General features: G+C 42.9%; 2 protein-coding genes across 2 annotated transcripts; both read left to right on the top strand.

The window, feature by feature from the left end:
- Nucleotides 1-749: 749 nt before the first annotated feature.
- On the top strand, nt 750-1,802 carry LOC131627613 (uncharacterized). Its single transcript, XM_058898453.1, has one exon. It carries the CDS (start codon nt 750-752, stop codon nt 1,800-1,802), a length of 1,053 nt encoding a protein of 350 aa, XP_058754436.1.
- Nucleotides 1,803-2,952: 1,150 nt separating this feature from the next.
- Nucleotides 2,953-6,177, top strand: LOC131627615 (uncharacterized). The gene is made up of 4 exons (XM_058898454.1): nt 2,953-3,522; nt 3,700-5,475; nt 5,595-5,738; nt 5,833-6,177. Exons 1-4 carry the CDS (start codon nt 2,953-2,955, stop codon nt 6,175-6,177), a joined length of 2,835 nt encoding a protein of 944 aa, XP_058754437.1.
- The last annotated feature ends 15,173 nt before the right edge of the window (nt 6,178-21,350 follow it).

The raw sequence follows: 21,350 nt of genomic DNA on the forward strand, positions 1-21,350 counted from the left end.
TATTTTACTTCTTTCATATCATGTTTGTTTCCGCTTGCACATCATGCATCTGGACTATTTTATGGGTCCCCGTGGGGGCCACATATTTTTCTGCTCTGTTTTGCAGGTGGGGGGTTTTTGTGAGGTAAAAGGCCCACTACCCAGGCCAGTGACACCTAGGATTAGCGTGGATGCTCATGTTGACTCCCGTAGCGCTTGCTACGATCGAGCTTGACATGGGGTACCACAACTGGGCGAGGTTCTTTCATGGAACATTGTGTCTGGCACGCTTGCTGCCTCAAACACTTTGTACCCCATGGGAACTGTAGACCCTAGTGACCATTAGGGACCACCTGTCCGTGTCTAGAATTCATACATGTGAGTTTGGGGTGGGACAGGATACTAGCCTTAATCACACCCGGATTTCCATATTGCAATCTGAAGCCGGAATTTTGAACCTATTGTATTCAGTGCCTACCCAGATATCCAGAGTTGCAAGAGACATTCAGTCTCTCACCACATTACACACATGACACATCACGCTATTGCATCCACCTCACTTCATTCGTGGAGAATCCTAAAGTCTATTTCCGAAAAAATATATACGATCTTTTACCTCAAAGAAAAAAAAACAAAAAAAAAAGAAAAGAAAAGAAAAGAAAATGATGAAAAGACTTTAGGATTCTCCCAATGAAATGCATTCCACCATATCATTTAACATGCATGTTCATTTATTTTCAGGAACTTTTGGCTTTGTCTCCGACCAACACATGGCTCCACCAATGAAGACTGGTAGGCGCAACCTCTCCTATACATTCCCAAATCTGAATCTGGATTCTCTTGAGTGTTTAGCAAAGAAGATTACGCCAGATGAGTCAACCAAGTTCCGAGAAAAATATGGGTATATTCTGAGCCTTCTCAAGATGCCATTCACCAAGTACGAGCAGGAAGGAGTTCATACCCTGCTTCAGTTCTACAATCCTTCTCTTCGCTGCTTCACGTTCCCCGACTACCTCTTGGTTCCTACATTAGAGGAGTATTCTCTTTTCCTCGGTGTTCCGGTCAAAAAAGAAGAAGTGCCGTACTATGGCACCATGGAGGCCCCTACGTCCATCGAAATTTCTAAGGCTCTTTATTTGAGCAAGTCAGTCGTGGAAGCAAATCTCTCCAAAAAGGGGGGATGTCTTGGTTTTCGTATGGAGTTTCTAGTTCAAAAGGCTTGTGATGCTGTTGAGGGAAAAGAATGGGACACATTTAGGGCTATCCTGGCTCTAAGTATCTATGGTATCATGATGTTCTCAAATGTGGCTAACTTTGTTGACATGAACGCAATTCATACATTCATTCTGCAAAACCCGGTTCCTACGCTTTTGGGGGATGTTTATCACTCCGTTCATCACAAGAATAGTCAAAAGGGAGGTTTTGTTAGATGTTGTGCTCCGTTGTTATATCGTTGGTTCAGATCACATTTGCCTGAGCGTGGCGCTTTCGTTGATAATAGGCACACATCTAAATGGGCTGAGAGGATTATGGGGCTGAGGGCCAAAGATATTGTCTGGTACAATAGAGCTTTAGATGACATGGAAGTTATTATGAGTTGCGGAAAGTTCAATAATGTACCTCTCATGGGTCTTAGAGGTGGAATCAATTATAATCCCATCTTGGCTAGGATAATATTTGGATACGCTTTTGTAAGTCCTCCTGAGCAAACAGAGATTGCTGAGACTATTTTCTATCATTCGGCCACCGACAATGGGAAAATGGCAGAAGCGATGCAAGCTTGGAGCAGTATTTGTTGGCAAGATAAGAAACATTTTGGCTAGAGAGATTGTGCTACTTACGAGGATTATACTAAGTGGGTCAAATCTGTGGCTGATACCCAAGGGATGCCTTTCCCTCCTAAAGATCCTTTGTATCCCCCTACTGGTGAACAACCCAACATCGTCTCCATGCCTCGTTATAACCAAACTGTGGATCAGAATTGAACATTGACTGAATAGATGGAAACGATGCTTGTTAAGATGAATACTGCTCGACAAGAGAAGCTTTCCGCACTCCATAAGTTGAAATTAAGAGAAATAGAGCTCGAAGATTTGTATGCTAGAGGGAGCACTTCTCAAAAGAGGCCAAGAATGACTATAGGCTCTAAATCTATCGAAACCCAAGAAAAGGAGATGAAAGAACATTACGAGGCTCAGTTGGCAGAGTTGACTGAAAGACTCCAGATTCAGACTGAAGAAGCCAATTTAGAAAAGGCTCGTCGTAAGAAAGCAGACAAACTCCTGTTGGAACACCAAGGAAAGATAGAGAAATGTTATGAAGAGATCCGAAAGCTGAAAGGTCAGGTAAGAGAAAAGGATCAGAGTAATGCCCAAGTTCAAGAGGAAGCTAGGTATTGGGAGTTGAAGCACCGCCACGTGGAAACGATGCACTTCAGAAAAGACCTGCTGATTCAAGAGATCATTAAGAGGCCAACCCATGATGATACCAAAAAGCTTTTCAAAGAAATGAAGGCCTGGAGCGATAAGAACATTGGAGAAAGCCCCCTCCGTCATGTGGACATGGAGGATCCCACTTAGTGATGGCTTTGTTATTTGAATCACCACCAGACTTGTTGGATGGGGTTCCTGGTTCCATTCATTTGTTTTGTTGGCTCATGAGAGCGAATTAATTTGTGATTCTGATTATGTCAAGAACTTGGTTACAAATCTAATGGAATTTTCTTATTCATCTTGGTTGTATTTCAGTTTCTCCTATTATTTTGTGTTGTTGGTTTGAGACAATGCTAAAGGTTCCTAAAAATAATAAAAACATGACATATGCATGCACACATGCACACATGCATTTCATACATTCATATATATGACAGGTACACCAGATGGTATTCTTGTTTGACTGACCAGGTTTTCTCTTTCAGCAATTGCACCTCCACCTACACATCGCTACTACACAAGGGCTAATCATTCACTGCAAATGGATCAGTTAAGGGATGATCTTTTCCAGATGAGAACTCAGGTTAATGCTCAGATGGCTCAGTTCATGGAAGTCATGCAAGGCATGGCTGACCACCAAGAAGAGCTCAGAATCAGGATGGACACAGTTGCTCAGGTTGTTGCGGACCCCCCGCAAAGAAATTCTGCTGATATTCGTGTCAATGGTGAACCTGTGAACGGAGGACCTGGTGTAATTCCTCCTGCTTCTAATCAAGGTAATCCCCGTGGGCCTCCCCAGCCTACTCCTGAAGGACAAACCACACAACAAATCAGAAGGGCTGCTGCTATCCCCGTGTTGGAAGAGGATCGACACGAAGACTTGTTTCCTGAAAGTGAATGGGGACTTCCACATGATGCTGGAAGGATTTTTAGAGGTCTGGAGGAAAGGATGAGGGTAATGGAAGGCCAAGGACTTGGTATGGACATCAGTGATTTGGGATTAGTTCCTGGCGTCCGTGTGCCACCGAAGTTCAAGGTACCTGATTTTGAGAAATACAAGGGGAATACTTGTCCTAAGACACATGTCCGAGCTTACTATCGCAAAATGCATGTATACTCTGAGGACGAAGGACTGTTGATGCACTTCTTCCAAGATAGCCTGACTGGGGCATCCTTGGAGTGGTATATGAGGTTGGAGAGAGCTCACATCCGAAGTTGGAGAGATCTGGTTGAGGCCTTCGTGAAGCAATATCAGTATAATGTTGACATGGCCCCAAATCGCACTCAGTTACAGAACCTATCCCAGAAGACTAATGAGTCCTTCAAGGAATATGCGCGGAAATGGCGCGAGTTGGCGGCTAGAGTCCAACCACCTATGCTGGAAAGAGAGATGATGGATATGTTCACCAATACTTTGGAAGACCAATATTACTCCGCCTGCTCTGCATCCTCGAGCTTCGCCGAGTTGGTCATGATCGGTGAACGTATTGAAAGTGGGATTAAGGCTGGTAGAATACAGAATCCAAGTGTTGCTAGTTCCTCCTCTGGGGCAGGGGGGAAGAAACCATATAACGGATTTTCTAAGAAAAGAGAGGGTGAAACAAGTGCTGCTTACTATGGTAAAGCCAAAGGCCATACTTATCAACAAGTAGCCGCTATGACCATACCGAATGCTCCTCTTCAACAACAACAACAACAACAGCAGAGGTATCCTCCGCGTCAGTATCAGCAAAAGCCGAGAGCACCAAGAAATTTTGATCCCATACCTATGACATATGCACAACTACTTGCTCATCTTTTACATCGTGAGTTGGTGCAACTTCGTACCATGGGCCCTCCACCTGCTAAGCTCCCTCCTAACTATGATGCTAATGCTCACTGTGATTTTCATTCTGGGGCTGCTGGTCATGATATTGAACATTGCATTGGATTCATGCATAAAGTACAAGATCTGATTGATTCAAAGGCTATTGAGTTCACCCCTACTCAAGGGCCTAACGTTGTTCAGAACCCTATGCCTCCCCATGGAACTCATGCTGCAAATGCCATCGAGGTTGTTGAAGACGCTCGCTTGGTCAAGGATGTGACCGAATTGGGCTCTCTGTTGCCATTATTGAAGATAGAATTATTGAGGATGGGTCTATACTCTGGTTGTGGAGAATTATGTACTGATTGCATGGCCATTTCCTCAGTTTGTGACAAGGTGAAAAGTGGGATTCAACAGTTGATAGATAATGGGTATCTACAGTTTGAGCATGTGCGACATCCTGAATTAGTCAAGAATGAGGTCAATGTGGTATCCATCCCGTATACTCCTGCTAAGATTCCAGTTCCTGCCAGAGCACCGCCTTTGGTCATTACATTGCCTGGTCCCGTCCCGTATACTAGTGAAAGAGCAATCCCATGGAATTATGGGGCAGAAGTTTTCTACCAAGGGACCAAGCATGAGATCGAAATTCCAGTTGAGAAAAAAGATGTGGACAATGTTGTTGGCATTGGGCGGCTGACAAGGAGTGGTCGTATTTTCAATCCTCCCCAGAATACTCGCGATGATAATATAGAAGCTCTAGCTCAAGCAAAAGGGAAAAGAGTGGTAGAAGATACAGTGGATCAGGGGCAAAGCTCTAACTCTGAAGACACTGTGGCCAAAGAGATGGAAGAGTTCCTAAAGATCATCAAGAAAAGTGAGTATAAAGTGGTTGACCAACTGAGTCAAACTCAATCAAAGATTTCGATTTTGCAGTTGCTCTTGTGTTCGGAGACACATCGAAATGCTTTGTTGAGACTTCTAAGTGCTGCCTTCGTCCCTCCGGAAATCTCAGTGAATCAACTTGAAGGAGTGGTGTCAAACATCAATGCTGGTAATGGATTGGGATTCACCGATGCAGACTTGCCTTCTGAAGGTAGAAACCACAATAGAGCTTTGCATATATCAGTGGAGTGTAAAGGGACTATGTTATCACGTGTTCTCGTGGATACTGGATCTTCTTTGAATGTATTACCGAAATCGTCTTTGATGAGGCTAGATTATTCTGGCGTTGAGATAAGGCCGAGTGAATTGACGGTGAGAGCCTTTGATGGCTCAAAAAGATAAGTGTTTGGGGAGGTTGACTTGCCGATAATGATAGGCCCTCAACTCTTCACTATTACTTTTTTCGTGATGGATATCCACCCGTCCTATAGTTGTCTCCTAGGACGCCCATGGATCCATGCTGCTGGGGCCGTGACTTCCATATTGCATCAGAAACTCAAATTCACGACTCAAGGAAAGATAGTCACAATATGTGGGGAGGAAGAATACGTGGTAAGCCATCTTGCGTCCTTCAGGTATATTGATGTGGAAAAAGAGGTCCACGAGACGCCTTGCCAGGCCTTTGAGGCTGTCTAGACTATCAAGATCCCTTATGTTGAAAATAAGAAGTTGAAGGCTCCCATGTCTTCACTAAAGGAAGCTAAAGCTGTGGTTGAATCTGGTCATCCTGAAGGATGGGGCCGAGTATTGGATTTACCAATCAAGCAGGATAAATGTGGGATTGGATATCAGTTGGGTCAGAGTTCATCTAATGAGGCCCCCAAGAAGCCCGAAACCTTCGTTCCGATCAAGTTCTCTAGTGCTGGCATCGTCAAATATCATATCTGTGCTGCTGATGATGATATGGATAGCGATTATGACATTGAAGAATGGATCAAGTCGTGTGTCCCAAGACAGAAGCTTCTCAACTGGTCGTCCGAGGACATCATCTCAATTGATTTTGATCAAGAGTAATACTGTTTGTTTTTGTTTATCATGCAATAATTCCTGTGTTCTGCCCAAGACACAGTGAACACATGTAGGGCATCATTTGTTGTTTTTCAATGTTAAAATCATTAATAAAAGGACGCTTTTGCATTCAAACATTTTTGTTCCCTGTCTTTCTTTTTTAAATTTTACATTTGTTATAAATAAATAAAAAAATGGCAACGTTTCTTATTCATCATCATCCCTCCATTCTAAAATAAAGCATAAATCATAATTCATGCAGATTCACTTCTTCTCCAGATTCTGTTGACAACGATCTTGCTATGCCTCGTTATGACTTCGACAATCCTATCTACACCGCTGAAGAAGGGGATGAAGAAGATTGTGAACTCCCTGATGAGTTGGCCAGATTGTTGAAACAAGAAGAGAAAGTGATCGAGCCACATCAAGAGCCTATTGAGACGGTGAATCTTGGCACCGAAGAGATGAGAAGGGAGGTTAAAATAGGGGTTTCTTTGAATGAGGATGTGAAAGAAAAGTTGATTGGAATGTTGAAAGAGTATTCTGATATCTTCGCTTGGTCTTACGAAGATATTCCTGGATTAGATACTGATATTGTTGTGCATAGGTTACCTCTTAAAGAAAATTCTCCGCCTGTCAAACAGAAACTCAGAAGAACACGTCCTGACATGTCCAAGAAAATCCAGGAAGAGGTTTAGAAGCAGTTTGATGCAGGTTTTCTTGCTGTAACAGTTTATCCACGTCCTGACATGGGTCGCCAATATTGTACCTGTACCTAAAAAAGATGGGAAGGTACGAATGTGTGTCGGCTATCGAGATCTGAATAGAGCGAGCCCGAAGGATGATTTCCCGCTTCCTCACATTGATGTGTTGGTAGATAATACTGCCCAGTTCTCGGTTTTCTCCTTCATGGACGGTTTTTCTGGTTACAATCAAATAAAGATGGCGCCCGAGGACATTGAAAAGACAAGATTCATTACGCCTTAGGACACCTTTTGTTACAAGGTCATGCCGTTTGGGTTGAAGAATGCTGGGGCAACCTATCAAAGAGCTATGGTGACTTTGTTTCACGACATGATTCATAAAGAGATCGAGGTCTATGTGGACGACATGATTGCAAAGTCCCATACTGAAGAGGAGAACCTTGTTCACCTGAAGAAATTGTTTGAAAGGTTAAGAAAGTTCAGGTTGAGGTTGAATCCCAATAAATGCACCTTCGGAGTGAGATCAGGAAAGTTGCTTGGTTTCATCGTAAGTGAAAAGGGTATTGAGGTCGATCCTGCTAAGGTAAAAGCTATACAAGAGATGCCTGAGCCGAGAACTGAGAAACAGGTTCGTGGGTTCCTAGGAAGGTTGAATTATATTGCAAGGTTCATCTCACACCTTACCGCCACGTGTGAACCTATCTTCAAGCTATTGAGAAAGAATCAGGCAATAAAGTGGGATGACAATTGTCAAAAGGCATTTGATAGGGTTAAAGAGTATTTGCAAGAGCCTTCAATCCTCATGCCTTCAGTGGAAGGTAGACCGTTGATTATGTACTTGACGGTCCTCGAGAATTCAATGGGGTGTGTGCTGGATCAACATGACGAGTCCGGTCGAAAAGAGCACGCAATTTATTACCTTAGCAAAAAGTTTACCGATTGTGAATTAAGATACTCACTACTCGAGAAAACTTGCTGTGCTTTGGCATGGGCTTCTCGCCGACTGAGACAGTATATGTTAACTCACACAACTTTGTTGATTTCAAAGATGGATCCGATCAAATATATATTTGAGAAACCAGCATTGACACGAAGGATTGCCCGTTGGCAAATGATCTTGACAGAATATGACATATAATACACTACTCAGAAGGCCATTAAAAGCAGTGTGGTTGCTGATTATCTTGCGCATCAACCTGTGGACGATTACCAGTCTATGTACTTTGAGTTTCCTGATGAGGATATAATGTGTGTGCAGAGACTTCCAAGAGTCAAGATCAAGAGGAAGGACCTGAACCAGGGGCGCGATGGACGCTCGTGTTCGATGGTGCCTCCAATGCATTGGGTAATGGTATTGGGGCTGTGCTTACTTCTCCGACAGGTTTTCATATTCCATTCCCGGCCAGGATTTGTTTTGATTGTACTAATAATGTGGCTGAATACGAGGCTTGCATATATGGTATTGAGGCTGCCATTGATTTGAGGATTAAAAATCTCGCGGTTTATGGAGATTCTGCTTTGGTGATTAGTCAGATCAACGGAGATTGGGAAACACGCCACCCCAACTTGATTCCTATAGAGAACATGTTGTGAAATTGGCTCAATACTTTGATGAGATCACCTTTGATCATATCCCTCGAGAGGAAAATCATTTGGCTGATGCCTTGGCCACTTTAGCATCCATGTTCAAAGTCAAATGGGACAATGAAGCGCCTTTAATTGTGATCAAAAGGTTGGATGAGCCTGCATTCTGTGGCGTTGTTGATAATGTGCCTGATGAGAAACCATGGTTTTATGACATTAAGAAATTTTTGGAGACCCAAGAGTATCCTGAGGGTGCTTCCCTTACGGATAGGAAAACTCTGAAGAGACTATCTGCCAAGTTCTTCCTTGCTGGAGGTGTGTTATACAAGAGGAATTTTAATTCCGTGTTGCTCAGATGCGTAGATAGCCACGAAGCAGCGAAGATCATGCAAGAGGTGCATGAAGGATCCTTTGGTACACATGCGAGTGGACACACCATGGCTAGAAAAATATTGAGAGCCGGTTATTATTGGTCGACCATGGAGCATGATTGTTTCAATCATGTGGTGGTATGTTACAAATGTCAGGTGTATGCAGATAAGGTTCATGTGCCTCCGGTTCCTCTGAATGTGTTGACATCTCCTTGGCCGTTTGCTATGTGGGGCATCGATATGATTGGAGAAATTAAGCCCACCACCTCTAATGGACATCGTTTCATCCTCGTTGCTATTGACTACTTCACCAAGTGGGTTGAAGCTGCTTCTTATGCAAATGTCTCCAAGCAAGTAGTGACTCGCTTCATCAAGCACAATATAATTTGTCGTTATGGGGTTCCTCAGAAGATTATCACTGATAATGGATCCAACCTCAATAACAAGATGATGAAGAAATTATGCGAGAACTTCAAGATTACGCATCATAACTCCTCCCCGTACAGGCCAAAGATGAATGGCGCAGTTGAAGCGGCCAATAAGAATATCAAGAAGATTGTGCAAAAGATGGTGGTCACCTATAAAGATTGGCATGAGATGTTGCCTTTTGCTTTACATGGTTATCGTACCTCGGTGCGTACTTCCATAGGGGCAACTCCCTTCTCATTAGTATATGGCATGGAAGCGATTCTTCCGGTTGAGGTTGAGATTCCTTCATTAAGGGTATTGACAGATGTGAAGCTCAGTGAAGCTGATTGGGTTCAGACCAGATTTGATCAACTGAACCTTATTGATGAAAAAAGGTTAGCGGCCATATGTCATGGGCAAACCTATCAAAAGAAGATGAAGAAAGCCTTCGACAAGAAGATCCGTCCTCGACACTTTCAAGTTGGTGACCTCGTGCTCAAGAAGATCTTGCCTATTCACAATGATCCTAGGGGCAAGTGGACTCCGAATTACGAAGGGCCTTATGTCGTAAAGAAAGTCTTCTCAGGTGGCGCCATGATCCTCTCAACTATGGATGGCGAAGACTTCCCGCTTCCTGTGAATGCCGACGCAGTTAAAAAATACTTCGCATAAACCTGATCAAAATAAAATAAAAGAAAAGGAAAAGATCAGGCAAAAGAATGAAAAAGAAATAAAGTACACCCGCTAAGTTGAAAACCCGAAAGGGCGACTTAGGCAAAAAAGGGGTCCTGGTGGATTGAAAACCCGAAAGGGCGGTCCAGGCAAAAGAGGGACAAAAAGCGAATGACTGCGTCGTGCATTGGATCCTTGAGCATAGCTAGTCACCACAATTGGAGGACTCAGAAGGGTAAAGGATCAATTCATTCATCCATTTCGGAAAGCAAAACAGAAGGAATATTGAAGATCTGCAAGGCATAGCAAGATTGGAACCCAATGGAATCTTTTCTTACGTTGCCATGTTTGTAAATGCTGTTTGTTTTCCTTTTTGGTGGCCACCTCCTTAAGGGGCCACTTCCTTATGTACTCGCCTATGTTAGGCAATTTTTCATTAATAAAAAGATATTTCACTCAAAAAATTCCTACATCGTTCTATTTTTACCGTTTTGTTTACAAAAACGTCCAATTATTTTGGTAAGCATTGCATTTCTAACATCGAAGTCCTACAAAAAGAACATGATCTAAAACAGATAGAATTGCTTAAAGATTTTGAGTACTTGGGATGGTGGACGAGGTACAGCCATCATACCTGGGGCATATTTGTTTGATTTGTTTTGCAGGAATCTCCGATCATTCAGCACAGTTAGATGCCAGTACCTACGCTTCAAGAAGTGTCAACCGGATATCTCTTTCGAGATGGAACCCAAAGGTCTCCTTTCCTTCAAATACCAGAGTTTATTTCTCTGGGGAGCTCTCATTCGGGGTTTAAGTGCTACGCAGTGCTGATTAGATTCCCTTATTCTTTGACAAAGATGTGGAAGTTCAAAGGGGGAGGTGCAATCTTCAAGTTTCAAAACATGATGACGGTAATGTCTTTATAAAATTCCGTCATGCTCCTTTCCTCACGAGTCTTCTGGTGCAAGTCATCCCCCTGCAGAAGTTACATATTGGGATTGGTCGAGAAACCATCTGGTGTGGCCTGGCAAAGTCAGAACATCAAGAAGAATCCCCCACAGAGTGCTTTGGATAGAAGGCTCTCTCCGATGTTCATCTGTCCTCTCTTGCACATAGTAATCATTGCATTCACATTGCATCTACAAAAATGCGTAGCATTTCCATGAATATGGAGCATTACGCCATGAAAAAATCAAACATGCATCAACACATAAGCCAAGTTTGTATGTGCTCCAAAGGCACAAAGTAGTATATCCCCAGAAGAAGTCTCACTTTCTCTCTCCAGTGTGGATTGGATACAGAGTTATTCTTTGTCAAGATCATTGTCTCTATGATTATTTCCCGTTTGCTGAGTTCAATCGTTTGGATAACCCATACTTTGTGTGTGGCAATTCGAATGATTGTCGCTCTTGTAGAATTACACCCCGCCTTTTGGCCTGTGGGATTCATGTAGTTCTTGCACTCTGCAAGCATCAATGCCTTTTTGAAAAGCCCAGTGTTTACTGGCATCCCCTCATTGATTCTAGTTTTTCTTTCAGTCAAGCCCAATAGTTATTGGCATCACCTTCAAAGTCCAATGTGTATTGGTGTCCCCAATAGAATCTAGTCATTGCTAGTCTTCTCCAGCCAAGTCCAATGATTATTGGCATCTCTTTCCTTAAAGTCCCGTGGTTATGGGCATCCTTCAAAGTTTGGTTGTTACCAGCAAAAGTCCTGTTGTTATAGGCATCCTTTGATCAGTTCTAGTTGTTACTAGTCTGTTCCTTTAAATTCCTGTTGTTACAGGCATCCTTTGGTTAGGTCTGATTGTTATTGGTCCTCTCCTTCAAAGTCTGGTTGTTACCAGCAAAAGTCCTGTTGTTACAGGCATCCTTTGGTCAGTTCTAGTTGTTACTAGTCTGTTCCTTTAAAGTCCTGTTGTTATAGGCATCCTTTGGTTAGGTCTGATTGTTATTGGTCCTCTCCTTCAAAGTCTGGTTGTTACCAGCAAAAGTCCTGTTGTTACAGGCATCCTTTGGTCAGTTCTAGTTGTTATTAGTCTGTTCCTTTAAAGTCCTATTGTTATAGGCATCTTTTGGTCAGTTCTAGTTGTTACTAGTTTGTTCCTTAAAGTCCTGTGGTTACAGGCATCCTTTGGTCAGGTCTAATTGTTATTAGTCCTTTCCTTCAAAGTCCGGTTGTTATCGGCAAAGGTCCAGCAGTTGACTGGCGTTTCTTGTTTATGTCAAACATTTAATAGTATCCCCTGTTTGGAATCAGTAGTAACTGGTGTCCTTTCTCAAAATCAAAATTGCAAATATCACCTCGGAGTTGTTACTCCAGAGTGTAAATTTTTGGGTTCTTTGGTATTCAATCCACTTACACCTCAAATGTCCAGAACTTGTGTCGTTCGTACATTCAGGTCCAAGAAGATTGAATAGGGGCAGCTGTTGCACCCCAAAATTTGCCCACTTATTTATTCCCCAATTGGCTTTCATATCACATTCATACGCATACCTCATGTAGGACATTCACACCATACTTTCATCCATATCATGGTTACTATTCAGAATTGATAAGAAAAGAGGTTCTGCAGAAGAAATTCCTGGAAAAAAAATAATAAGAGAAGATTTGAAGTCTGATTGTATGGCATCATTCCCATTGAAGTCCTCCTAAAATCAGGGTTTCATCGTCTCCAAGCCAAAGCTTTGATTAAAAGATACAAACCTCAGGTTCATCAGGATTTTCTAATTAGGGTTTTGACCAAAATCAACCCTGTTGACTTTTTGGTCAAAATTTAATCAGGAGGTGATTTTGAAGGTGAAGAGTGTCCCGAAGAAATATTCATTGGAACTTTGGTTGAAAACTGATTGAGAATTGGATCAGAAACTGATTAATTTGGAAATTCATCTAGAATTAGAAAAATCAGGAAAAGCGGACTTTTTGGTCAAAGTCAAAGTCAACTGTCAAATATTGACTCGTGGTGGAAAATCGGTCAAAGAAAATCAAAGGAATAAGTGAAAATCAAGAAATATTCAAAATTGCCAAAAGGAGAAAGTTAGTTGAAATTGGAAGCTACTAAAAGTGGAAAGTTTGAGACTTGGTGGAAATTGGAAGGATTTGAGGATGGATGGGAGGCCCACTTCACCATCATTTTACACGCGCCAACAGGCTTTATCTCAAGAAAATTTTAACATCAAAGTTGTTGATTTCATGGAAATCTACAAGTTTGTAGTTGGAAGTTTTTTCAAATGATGTTTGTATTGAAAGATATGAATCAAAGAAGTTCATGGTCCATGGTTGAGAAATTTGCAACACTTAGAAAAATATTTGAGAGTTCTAAACATGGCTGAGCAGCCTATTTCAGGTCCATTTTTTACAAACAAAGAGGCTTCAATTCAAGACAAGGCCAACATCAAAAACGTTCATCTCATGGCCCTCTACAATTTTGCAGTTGGAAATTTTTTCATATGAAGTATGGATCAAAAGTTATGGAAGAGAGAAGTTGGCAGAATCTCACTGTATACAAGGCAAAAAAGATGGGAAAGTTTTCTGGGCAGCGCAGTCATTTAATCAAACATGTGGCGTGCCAACTTTGAAGCTTACTATAGAGAAATAAAAAGAACCATCAGGTACAAATTGGGTATGCATCTCTTCTCCTCCATGTCTTTTACCCATCAAAGAAATAATCAGGTCAGTTGGATAAGTGTGGAACAAATTACAAAGCCACAAAGTGGTGATCACGCAAAATGTTTCATGGCATAAGGCTGGGTCAGAATCCTAAGGCACACGCATGCATTTCCACAAACACCTGCCGTACCGTTTTTAATGTCAATTTTAGAGGCCTACAAAGTTCCATTGGAATTAATTGTGTAGCCAGGCTATTCTTTGCCATTCCCCTTTTCTATTAAGTCACATATCACATCCATTGAATATGTAATGAGTGAGATATAGAGCTCTGAAGTCGTGCCCTGATCAAGTCGTTGTTTTGCCAAGGAGCATGGGCCAAAAACTAAGTCACGTGCGCCAGGAACATGCAGTGGTGTATCATCATTTGGCAGGCCATTTTTGAAGGTGTTGCAAGTGCATTCTCTCCAAGTCACCAACATAGAACTTGCACTATCAAATACCCTCTTCACATTAAGCTAAGGAGCAGGTCATGCCATGGACCATAGCTTGAGATATGCGCACATGAAGATAAGCTCTTGGATATTGGTAAGGCACGTGAGTGAGATACCATGCCATAAAGCTGCAGCACATATGGAATATCCATTTTCCACCATGCATGGAGCAGGAACGCGAAAAGCACATCAAAGAGTTACTTCAATTGTAAAAGCCTTAGTCACTAAGTTTGGAAAGGAAATATTACACTATGTCGCACCACACCATAAACCTTGCACCATCACTATATAACTCAAAACCCTTCACAAATCCTCACCACGATTCATTCTTCACACTTTCTCATTCGCATCATTCTCTCACTCTCTTCTCTCATCTTCTCTATCAACAAAAAGAAACCTAACAAACTCTAACAAACTTCGCAACAAACCCTCCATAAACGAACCTCTATCTTCATCACTCCCATCCCTCTGCAACCTTTAACCACTGCTATCTCAGCCTCTACTCGTTATCATCTCCATCAAGCTGCGGTCATCACTATCATCTCAGAAGTTCACATTGCACAAAATCTTGGAAGAAACTTAGGCTACTCAACATCTGAACTTATTTCTCGGTACTCTTTTGCTACATTCTGAGAACTCTATCATCTCGCCACAAGGTTCAAGATCAACGCCAAGAGGAGCGGTAGAGTTTTTCGAAGATTCGGTTCGAGATCGCAACAGGTAGGTATCTTAAACTTACTTCTCAGTATAATAGATCATATGTAGATGAACTTGTTTTGATGTGCTTGTTGCATTTGTGCTCGATCTCCGGATTCTTGAAATGTGACTCGTTTTCCTGTTAAAATGATGGCTTTCTGAATGTATTAATGGAGTGTTTAACTTCTAATCGTCGTGATGATGGTGTTTGTACCTTTAGCATACATTTGTATGAGTATTCATGAAGTTAGGGCTTACGAAACGGTTTCGGTTTTAGAGATAGCGTAAGAATCAGGGGAAAATAAGGTCAGATTCGGATTCAGTGCGAGATTCCGAGTTGATTAATGGTGGTGCGGTGGATTTATGGAAAAATTATGGTGTACCTCCGCCGTAGAGTCACCGGAGAAGACGACCGAAACAGTGGTTCCGGCGTCTCTAGTTTGTTGCATGACTGGCTCTCTTTCGCTTACGTGTTAATCTATTACTGGCTTTGTTTCCCATTTTATTTTGTTTTTTTGTTTTACTCATATGATTAGATGATGAGGTGTGCGCTTGCCATTGGTCCGTTTGCGTATTTTGTCTTATCTGTTTGTTTAATGAATCTTGACCAATTGATAAATGTTTGGGGGCTACATTTCTGTCACGTTACCAAAGCCACATGCAATAATAAATGGACAATAAATGCTGAATAAAAGTGAAATAAGATCAATTGTGGTGATACTGGGCCAGGCTCGTTGGGCCTTCACTTGCTTCCTTTAACTGCACCCCTACTGCTAATGCATTATACGTTTTTATATCTGGGCCTAGGCGCTACGCGCTATCTCCACCCCCTGAACAGGCCCAATTTTCTACTTTAAACTAATTTCTGTTCATGCTAACATTGCTAATATACCCCCCTGTTAATAGATTTTGTAAATAATAAAAATAGTTTTCTTTTAATTTTGTGTGGCTAATCCATTTTCCATTGAAATAAAAATTGATAAAAATAGTTTTTGACTAATTAGAGTTTTTTAGGAATAATTGTTTCCATTAGAATTTTAATTGTTGATTTCCTTAATTTTTGATTGGTACATAATAATAAAAATACATAGTTTTTTTTAGTTTTAATTCTTAAAAATAGTTTTAGCTAGAATAAAAATACCATTTGCTGGAGAATATTTCATTGGGTATTATAGTTTTATTTTTCCTTATTTTTGTGAATATTTTCTATATTTTGAAAAATGTCTAAAATACCCCTAGTTGTTAAAGTTGACTTTAGTCAACTTAAACAATTTCCTTCTCAGTTAATTCCCTTTAGATGTTAGGTTAGTTCTTAAATAGGAATTAGAATAACACTAGGTTTAGAAATTAGGCTAGTCCCCCCTTTTTTTATTCCTTTTTCTTTTCAACACTAAAACACCTAACAAATACTCAAAATAAAATCCCTCTAAAAAATACAAAGAAAACACTTAAAAAACATTAATAAAAAAGTGAAAATCATTAAATAGGGGATGGAAGCTTGAATCTCCCTTGCTTAAGGGAATCATTCGAGTGCTTGGATCTCCCTTGCTTAAGGGAACCATCCGAGCGTAAGTTCCCAATACCTAAAAAATACAAACCAAAGAGTAACTCGAGCTTCCCTTGCTTAAGGGATTCCCTCGAAACGCTCAAACTCTCTTCTGTCTCTCGCCCTCGTGGCATTCTTAAGAACATGTTGAATCCATTCCATAATTAGGCGTGTAAGTCTCCAAAGGTCGAGCATCGTGGAGTGCGACTTTAACCTCTGTTCACCTAAAAAACACTAAAACATAGAAAATCTTGAGCCGAACTACGGTAGCTCTGATTCCTTGTAAGGGATACGTAAGCATTGGGTCGTGGGGCCTAAGCGAGCACACTTGTAAATAATTCCTTCTTTTCCCCGTGTTTCTTTTGCATTCATTTGCATTTAGGTTTAGATATAGATACACCCTTTAGATAGAAACAAACATAGGTGGATACCATCGAGTATGATGGGCGTGAGGGGTTCTAGCACCTTCCCCTTGCGTAACCGACTCCCGTGCCCTATTCTCTGGTCAAAAGACCTTGTTCTTATTTTGAGTTAGGTTTCCTGGTATTCCTTTCCCTTGATGGGATAAATATATTAGTGGCGACTCTGATTCCATTTTTCGCGGTAGCGACAATGGCCTCGGTGGATACGGCGAGATAAAGGTATAAGATTTCTCCAGCTTCTGGCCTAGATAAAACTGGTGGGGTGGATAGTGCCCGCTTGAGGTGGGAGAGGGCGCGTTCGCACTCTTCCGTCCATTCGAAGGCGGTCTCTTTGCGCAGGAGTTTGAATAGTGGCAGAGCATGCTGAGCGGATTTGGCTACGAACCTGGATAGTGACGTGAGCATGTCGTTCAAGGTTTGAATTGACTTTTTCGAATTTGGAGTGGGCAAGTCCGAGAAGGCCCTGCATTTATCCGGGTTGGCTTCGATTCCTCTTTCTGTTAAGTAAAAGCCGAGGAATTTTCCCGCGCAGACGCCGAATGTGCATTTTTCCGGATTGAATCTCATTTTACACTTTCGGGCTTGCTCGAAAACCTTTTTAAGGTGGGCGGTGTGATCGGTTTCCCTTTGGGATTTGACGATCATATCGTCCATATAGACTTCGAGCATATCGCCTATCTCTGCTCGGAATACTTTGTTCATCATGCGCTGGTATGTCGCGCCAACGTTCTTCAGACCGAAGGGCATTACGTTGTAGTAATAATTGCCTGATTCGGTCATGAAGGCCGTGTATTTCTTGTCAGTTTTAGCCATGGGTATTTGGTTGTACCCGTAATATGCGTCCATAAATGAAAGTAATTAAAAACTGGCGAAATTATTTACTAGTTTATCTATATTGGGCAAAGGATAAGCATCTTTTGGGCAAGCCCTATTAAGATTTGTGTAGTCAGTGCACATGCGCCATTTTCCATTTGATTTTTTAACAAGTACAACATTAGAGAGCCAAGTGGTGTACTTGGCTTCAGATATAAAATTGGCCTCTAGGAGGTCTTTTATAGCTAGTTCGGCTGCTGCCGTTTTCTCTAGTGCTTGTTTTCTTCTTCTCTGGGCGACGGCCTTGCAGGCGGGGTCGATAGTCAGGTGATGACAGGCCATTTCGCAGAGGCAAGCTTTGAGTTGTCTCTTGGCCAGGTCCGGTAGATCTGCTCCGATTTTTACCCCTTTGGTCGGATCTGCTCCGAGGGTCACGAGTTTGAAGTCTCCGTCTGGGATTGGCCGGAGGATCCCTTCTGCTGTTCCTGGGTTTATGCTCTACTCGGGGTCTCCCAGAAAACGACTGTCCAGATCGACATTATCGATGCGGGGCATTGATTTGTTGGTCTCGGAGATTACGCTGGTTGCCCCTTTGTCTTGAGCTAGTGTTTTCAACGTGCATAGGCCTTTGTCAGATGCTTCGAAGCATCTCCTGGCAGCTTCGATATCACCATTGATTGTTGCGACTTGTCCTTTAGTCGTATAGTATTTAAGCTTGAGGTGCACGGTTGAGGGGACTGCGATTAATTCGGCCAGAGTGGGTCGTCCGAGGATGCACTGGTATATTGATGGGCAGTCGATGACCAGGAATTGGACTTTCACTGCCCTTGTGGCTTCTGCCGATCCGATCGAAACTATGAGTTCCACGAACCCCATAGCTTGGTTACCGTGCCGTTGATACCTTGTAAATCCGCCCCTACGTAAGGTGACTGTCGTTCAGCTGCAGCGTTTTGAATAGTTGGGAGTACATGATGTCCACTGAACATCCTTGGTCGACCAATATGCGCCGCACATCAAAATTAGCCATCCGAGCTCGAATGAGGAGTGGGATGGTCGCGTTAGGTGCTCCTTCGGGCAACTCTTCTTTGTAAAAAGATATTGAGGAAGAACTGTCTTTGGCGTGGTCGAAGGTCGAGGCTATGCTCGCGCTGGCCGAGATTAGCTCATCGAATTTGCGTTTCACGGATCCGACGGTCAGTTTGCTGAACCCCCGCTGAATATAACCATTATAGACGGGAACATCTCCCAGGCGTTGTAGGAGGAGTTGGTGGTTGCCGCGTTGGCCCAATCAGGGAGATAAAAATCTTCTGGCCTGGTAACGCTCATGGCCACTTGCATTGCGGGCGTGTCCTCCGCCGGTTTTTCCTCGGTGATTGGTTTAGCCTCTTTGGTAGCCTCTTGCTTTTTTGCGTATTGTTTCAGGTGCCCTTCCCTGATTAATATCTCTATTGCGTCCTTTAGGTGGATGCAGTCTTCAGTGTTGTGCCCGTGACCTTTGTGGAATCTGCAAAATTTCGATTTATCCACGTTTGGCCGGGCAGGCATGCTCTTCGGGAACCGGACCTTGCCCGTCTGAAACTCGGCGTTTGCGCATTCGTTCAAGATGCGATCCCTCGAAGCGTTCAGCGGGGTGTACTCTCGGAATTTCCCCGCGGGGGTTTTGTAGTCCTTAGGGTCCCGAGTTTTATCATCTTTCTTTTTGTCAGTTCCTCGGCGAGACTCATCTTGGCGTGCATTTTTACTACTCTCTTCGTTCCTGGAATTGCGGACTGCGTGGGCTGCTTCTTTCTCTTCATACTGTATGTAGGCTTGGGCTTTGAGAAAGAATTTGTCCGACGGCTTCAGCGAAATGTGATCGTGGTCGGAGACCTCGTTCGAGCAGAAATTTCTTCATATGGGCTGTCATGGATACTTGTACGGCCTCTTTGTTAAATCTTTCTATGTAAGCCCGTAGAGACTCGTCCTTTCCTTGGATAATGGCTTCCAAGGAGGCTTCTGACTTGGGGTGCCTTCGGGAGGCCGTGAAGTGTCTGGAGAAAAGTTTTCCGAGCACCTTCCATGATGTGATGGACTCGGTTGGCAAACTTTTATACCAGGTCATGGCTCCTTTGCGCAGGGTGGTAGGGAACAAACGGCATTTAATGGCACCGGGCACTCCTCTGTAGTCGAGAAGGGTGTCGATGTTCTCGATATGTTCGTCCGGATCGGTTATCCCGTCGTAGGTTCCCAGCGGAGGGGGTTTTTCGAGACCGGTTGGCAGGGGAGCCTCTAAGATTTCCTGGGATAGAGGACCATGGCGCTCCTCTTCGTCGTTGCTGACGGACGGAGAAAAAGATCGGCTCTGGCTACGCCTGAGTCGCCTCCGGTTGTCGTCGTGCCTTGCTGGGGGTGATCTAGACTTCCGTTTTGGCCGAAGGGAAGGTGAACGGTGTCGGGAACGTTGGTCGCTCGACCCTTTCTTGGAAGATGGACCCGCATTCTCCCTGGGGGAGGGGGAATGGGGGCGTTTCTTGGTGACTAACTCGCTTCGATAACGAGTTTTATGATCGGGGGGAGTTTTTGAGCGGCGCTTCTGCTCTAGGGCCCCGATTCGGTCACTTTGCTACTGTATGAGCGCATTGGTCTGGGCAAGAGCAGCTAGAACAACGTTTATGGTCTGGTCTTGAGGAGTCTGTCCTTTGGAGAGGAAAGGGTTGCCTAGACTTTTTTCGTGGTTGTCCTTCCCGGTCGTATCTTCGAAATGATGAAATTGATCATCTTGGAGATCTTTAGGAGAAGGGGACGCTGTGACACCGTCTCGAGGGACGGTGTTTCTGGAAGGCGAAACGACGGAGATGTCGTTTTTCTTAAGTATTGCAGCGTCTAATGAAGAGGGATCTTCGTTATTGCCGGCCATGAGTAATGATTTGATTAAAGATTTGGTTTCTGGGTTCTTGCACGAGGCAAGAATGAATCAAGAAGGTGCAAGATGAGGAACGGGGGAGCTAGCTTTCCCACAGACGGCGCCAATGATCTTACCGAGCAGATCAGATGGCCAGCAACAATGAAGGCTTGAAGTTCGGGATTATGGATGTGAGAAAAAAGGGGTTGTACCTGCAAGGCACTCCGATGCCAAAGTAAGTATGTATTCCACAAGGTACAACAAAGTGAGAGAGTTTTGGGGTAAGAAAAGATTACCTCGCCCTCTGTATGTAGAGGGCTATTTATAGGATGTTTTTTGAGCGAATTAGACTCCTCCTTCTGGGGCGGATATTTAGGAGACGCGTGGACTGGTTGTTTGCCGAGTACGAGGGACCCTCGTGGTCGATTACTTGGCAAGTTTTCCCGGTCTGGTCGGACGGAAACTGCCATGTGTGATCTGACGCATATTGGGCCAAAGGCGGGAATGGCCCAATTAACTAGATTGGGCCGGTCCAGAACAATTTGTATTTTTAGGGTTTATATTTTTGTGGAACTATAATGCACTAACATTTCTCTTCTTCGTGCCTAATTTTCAGGGTTAACCAAGATCCTTCGACCGCGCGTCATTAGATCAAAAAACTAAGTTTTTAATTCTTTTTTTTTAACAACATTTTATTTTTTTATTTTGCGATTTGCATCAATAGTCAATGAATCCCTCATACACTAACCCTTATTTATTTTCCTTTTAATTTTCAGAGTTCGAGGAAGATCAAGGCATTCAAGGATTTTGACTAATTATTGTTCCCTCTTATTTTCTGCCTTTTATTTCCCCTTCCCCGCAGGTGTTTATTGTAATAGCATAGGACTTTATATTTTTCTGCCTTTAATTTCTGCAATTTTAAACTGCGTGGTTAGTAATCTTAGGGAGTGCAAGCCTTGAACTGAATTAGCATCACTAATTA

Source organism: Vicia villosa, unplaced genomic scaffold (genome assembly GCF_029867415.1).
Source record: "Vicia villosa cultivar HV-30 ecotype Madison, WI unplaced genomic scaffold, Vvil1.0 ctg.000374F_1_1, whole genome shotgun sequence".
NCBI classification, from domain to species: domain Eukaryota; kingdom Viridiplantae; phylum Streptophyta; class Magnoliopsida; order Fabales; family Fabaceae; genus Vicia; species Vicia villosa.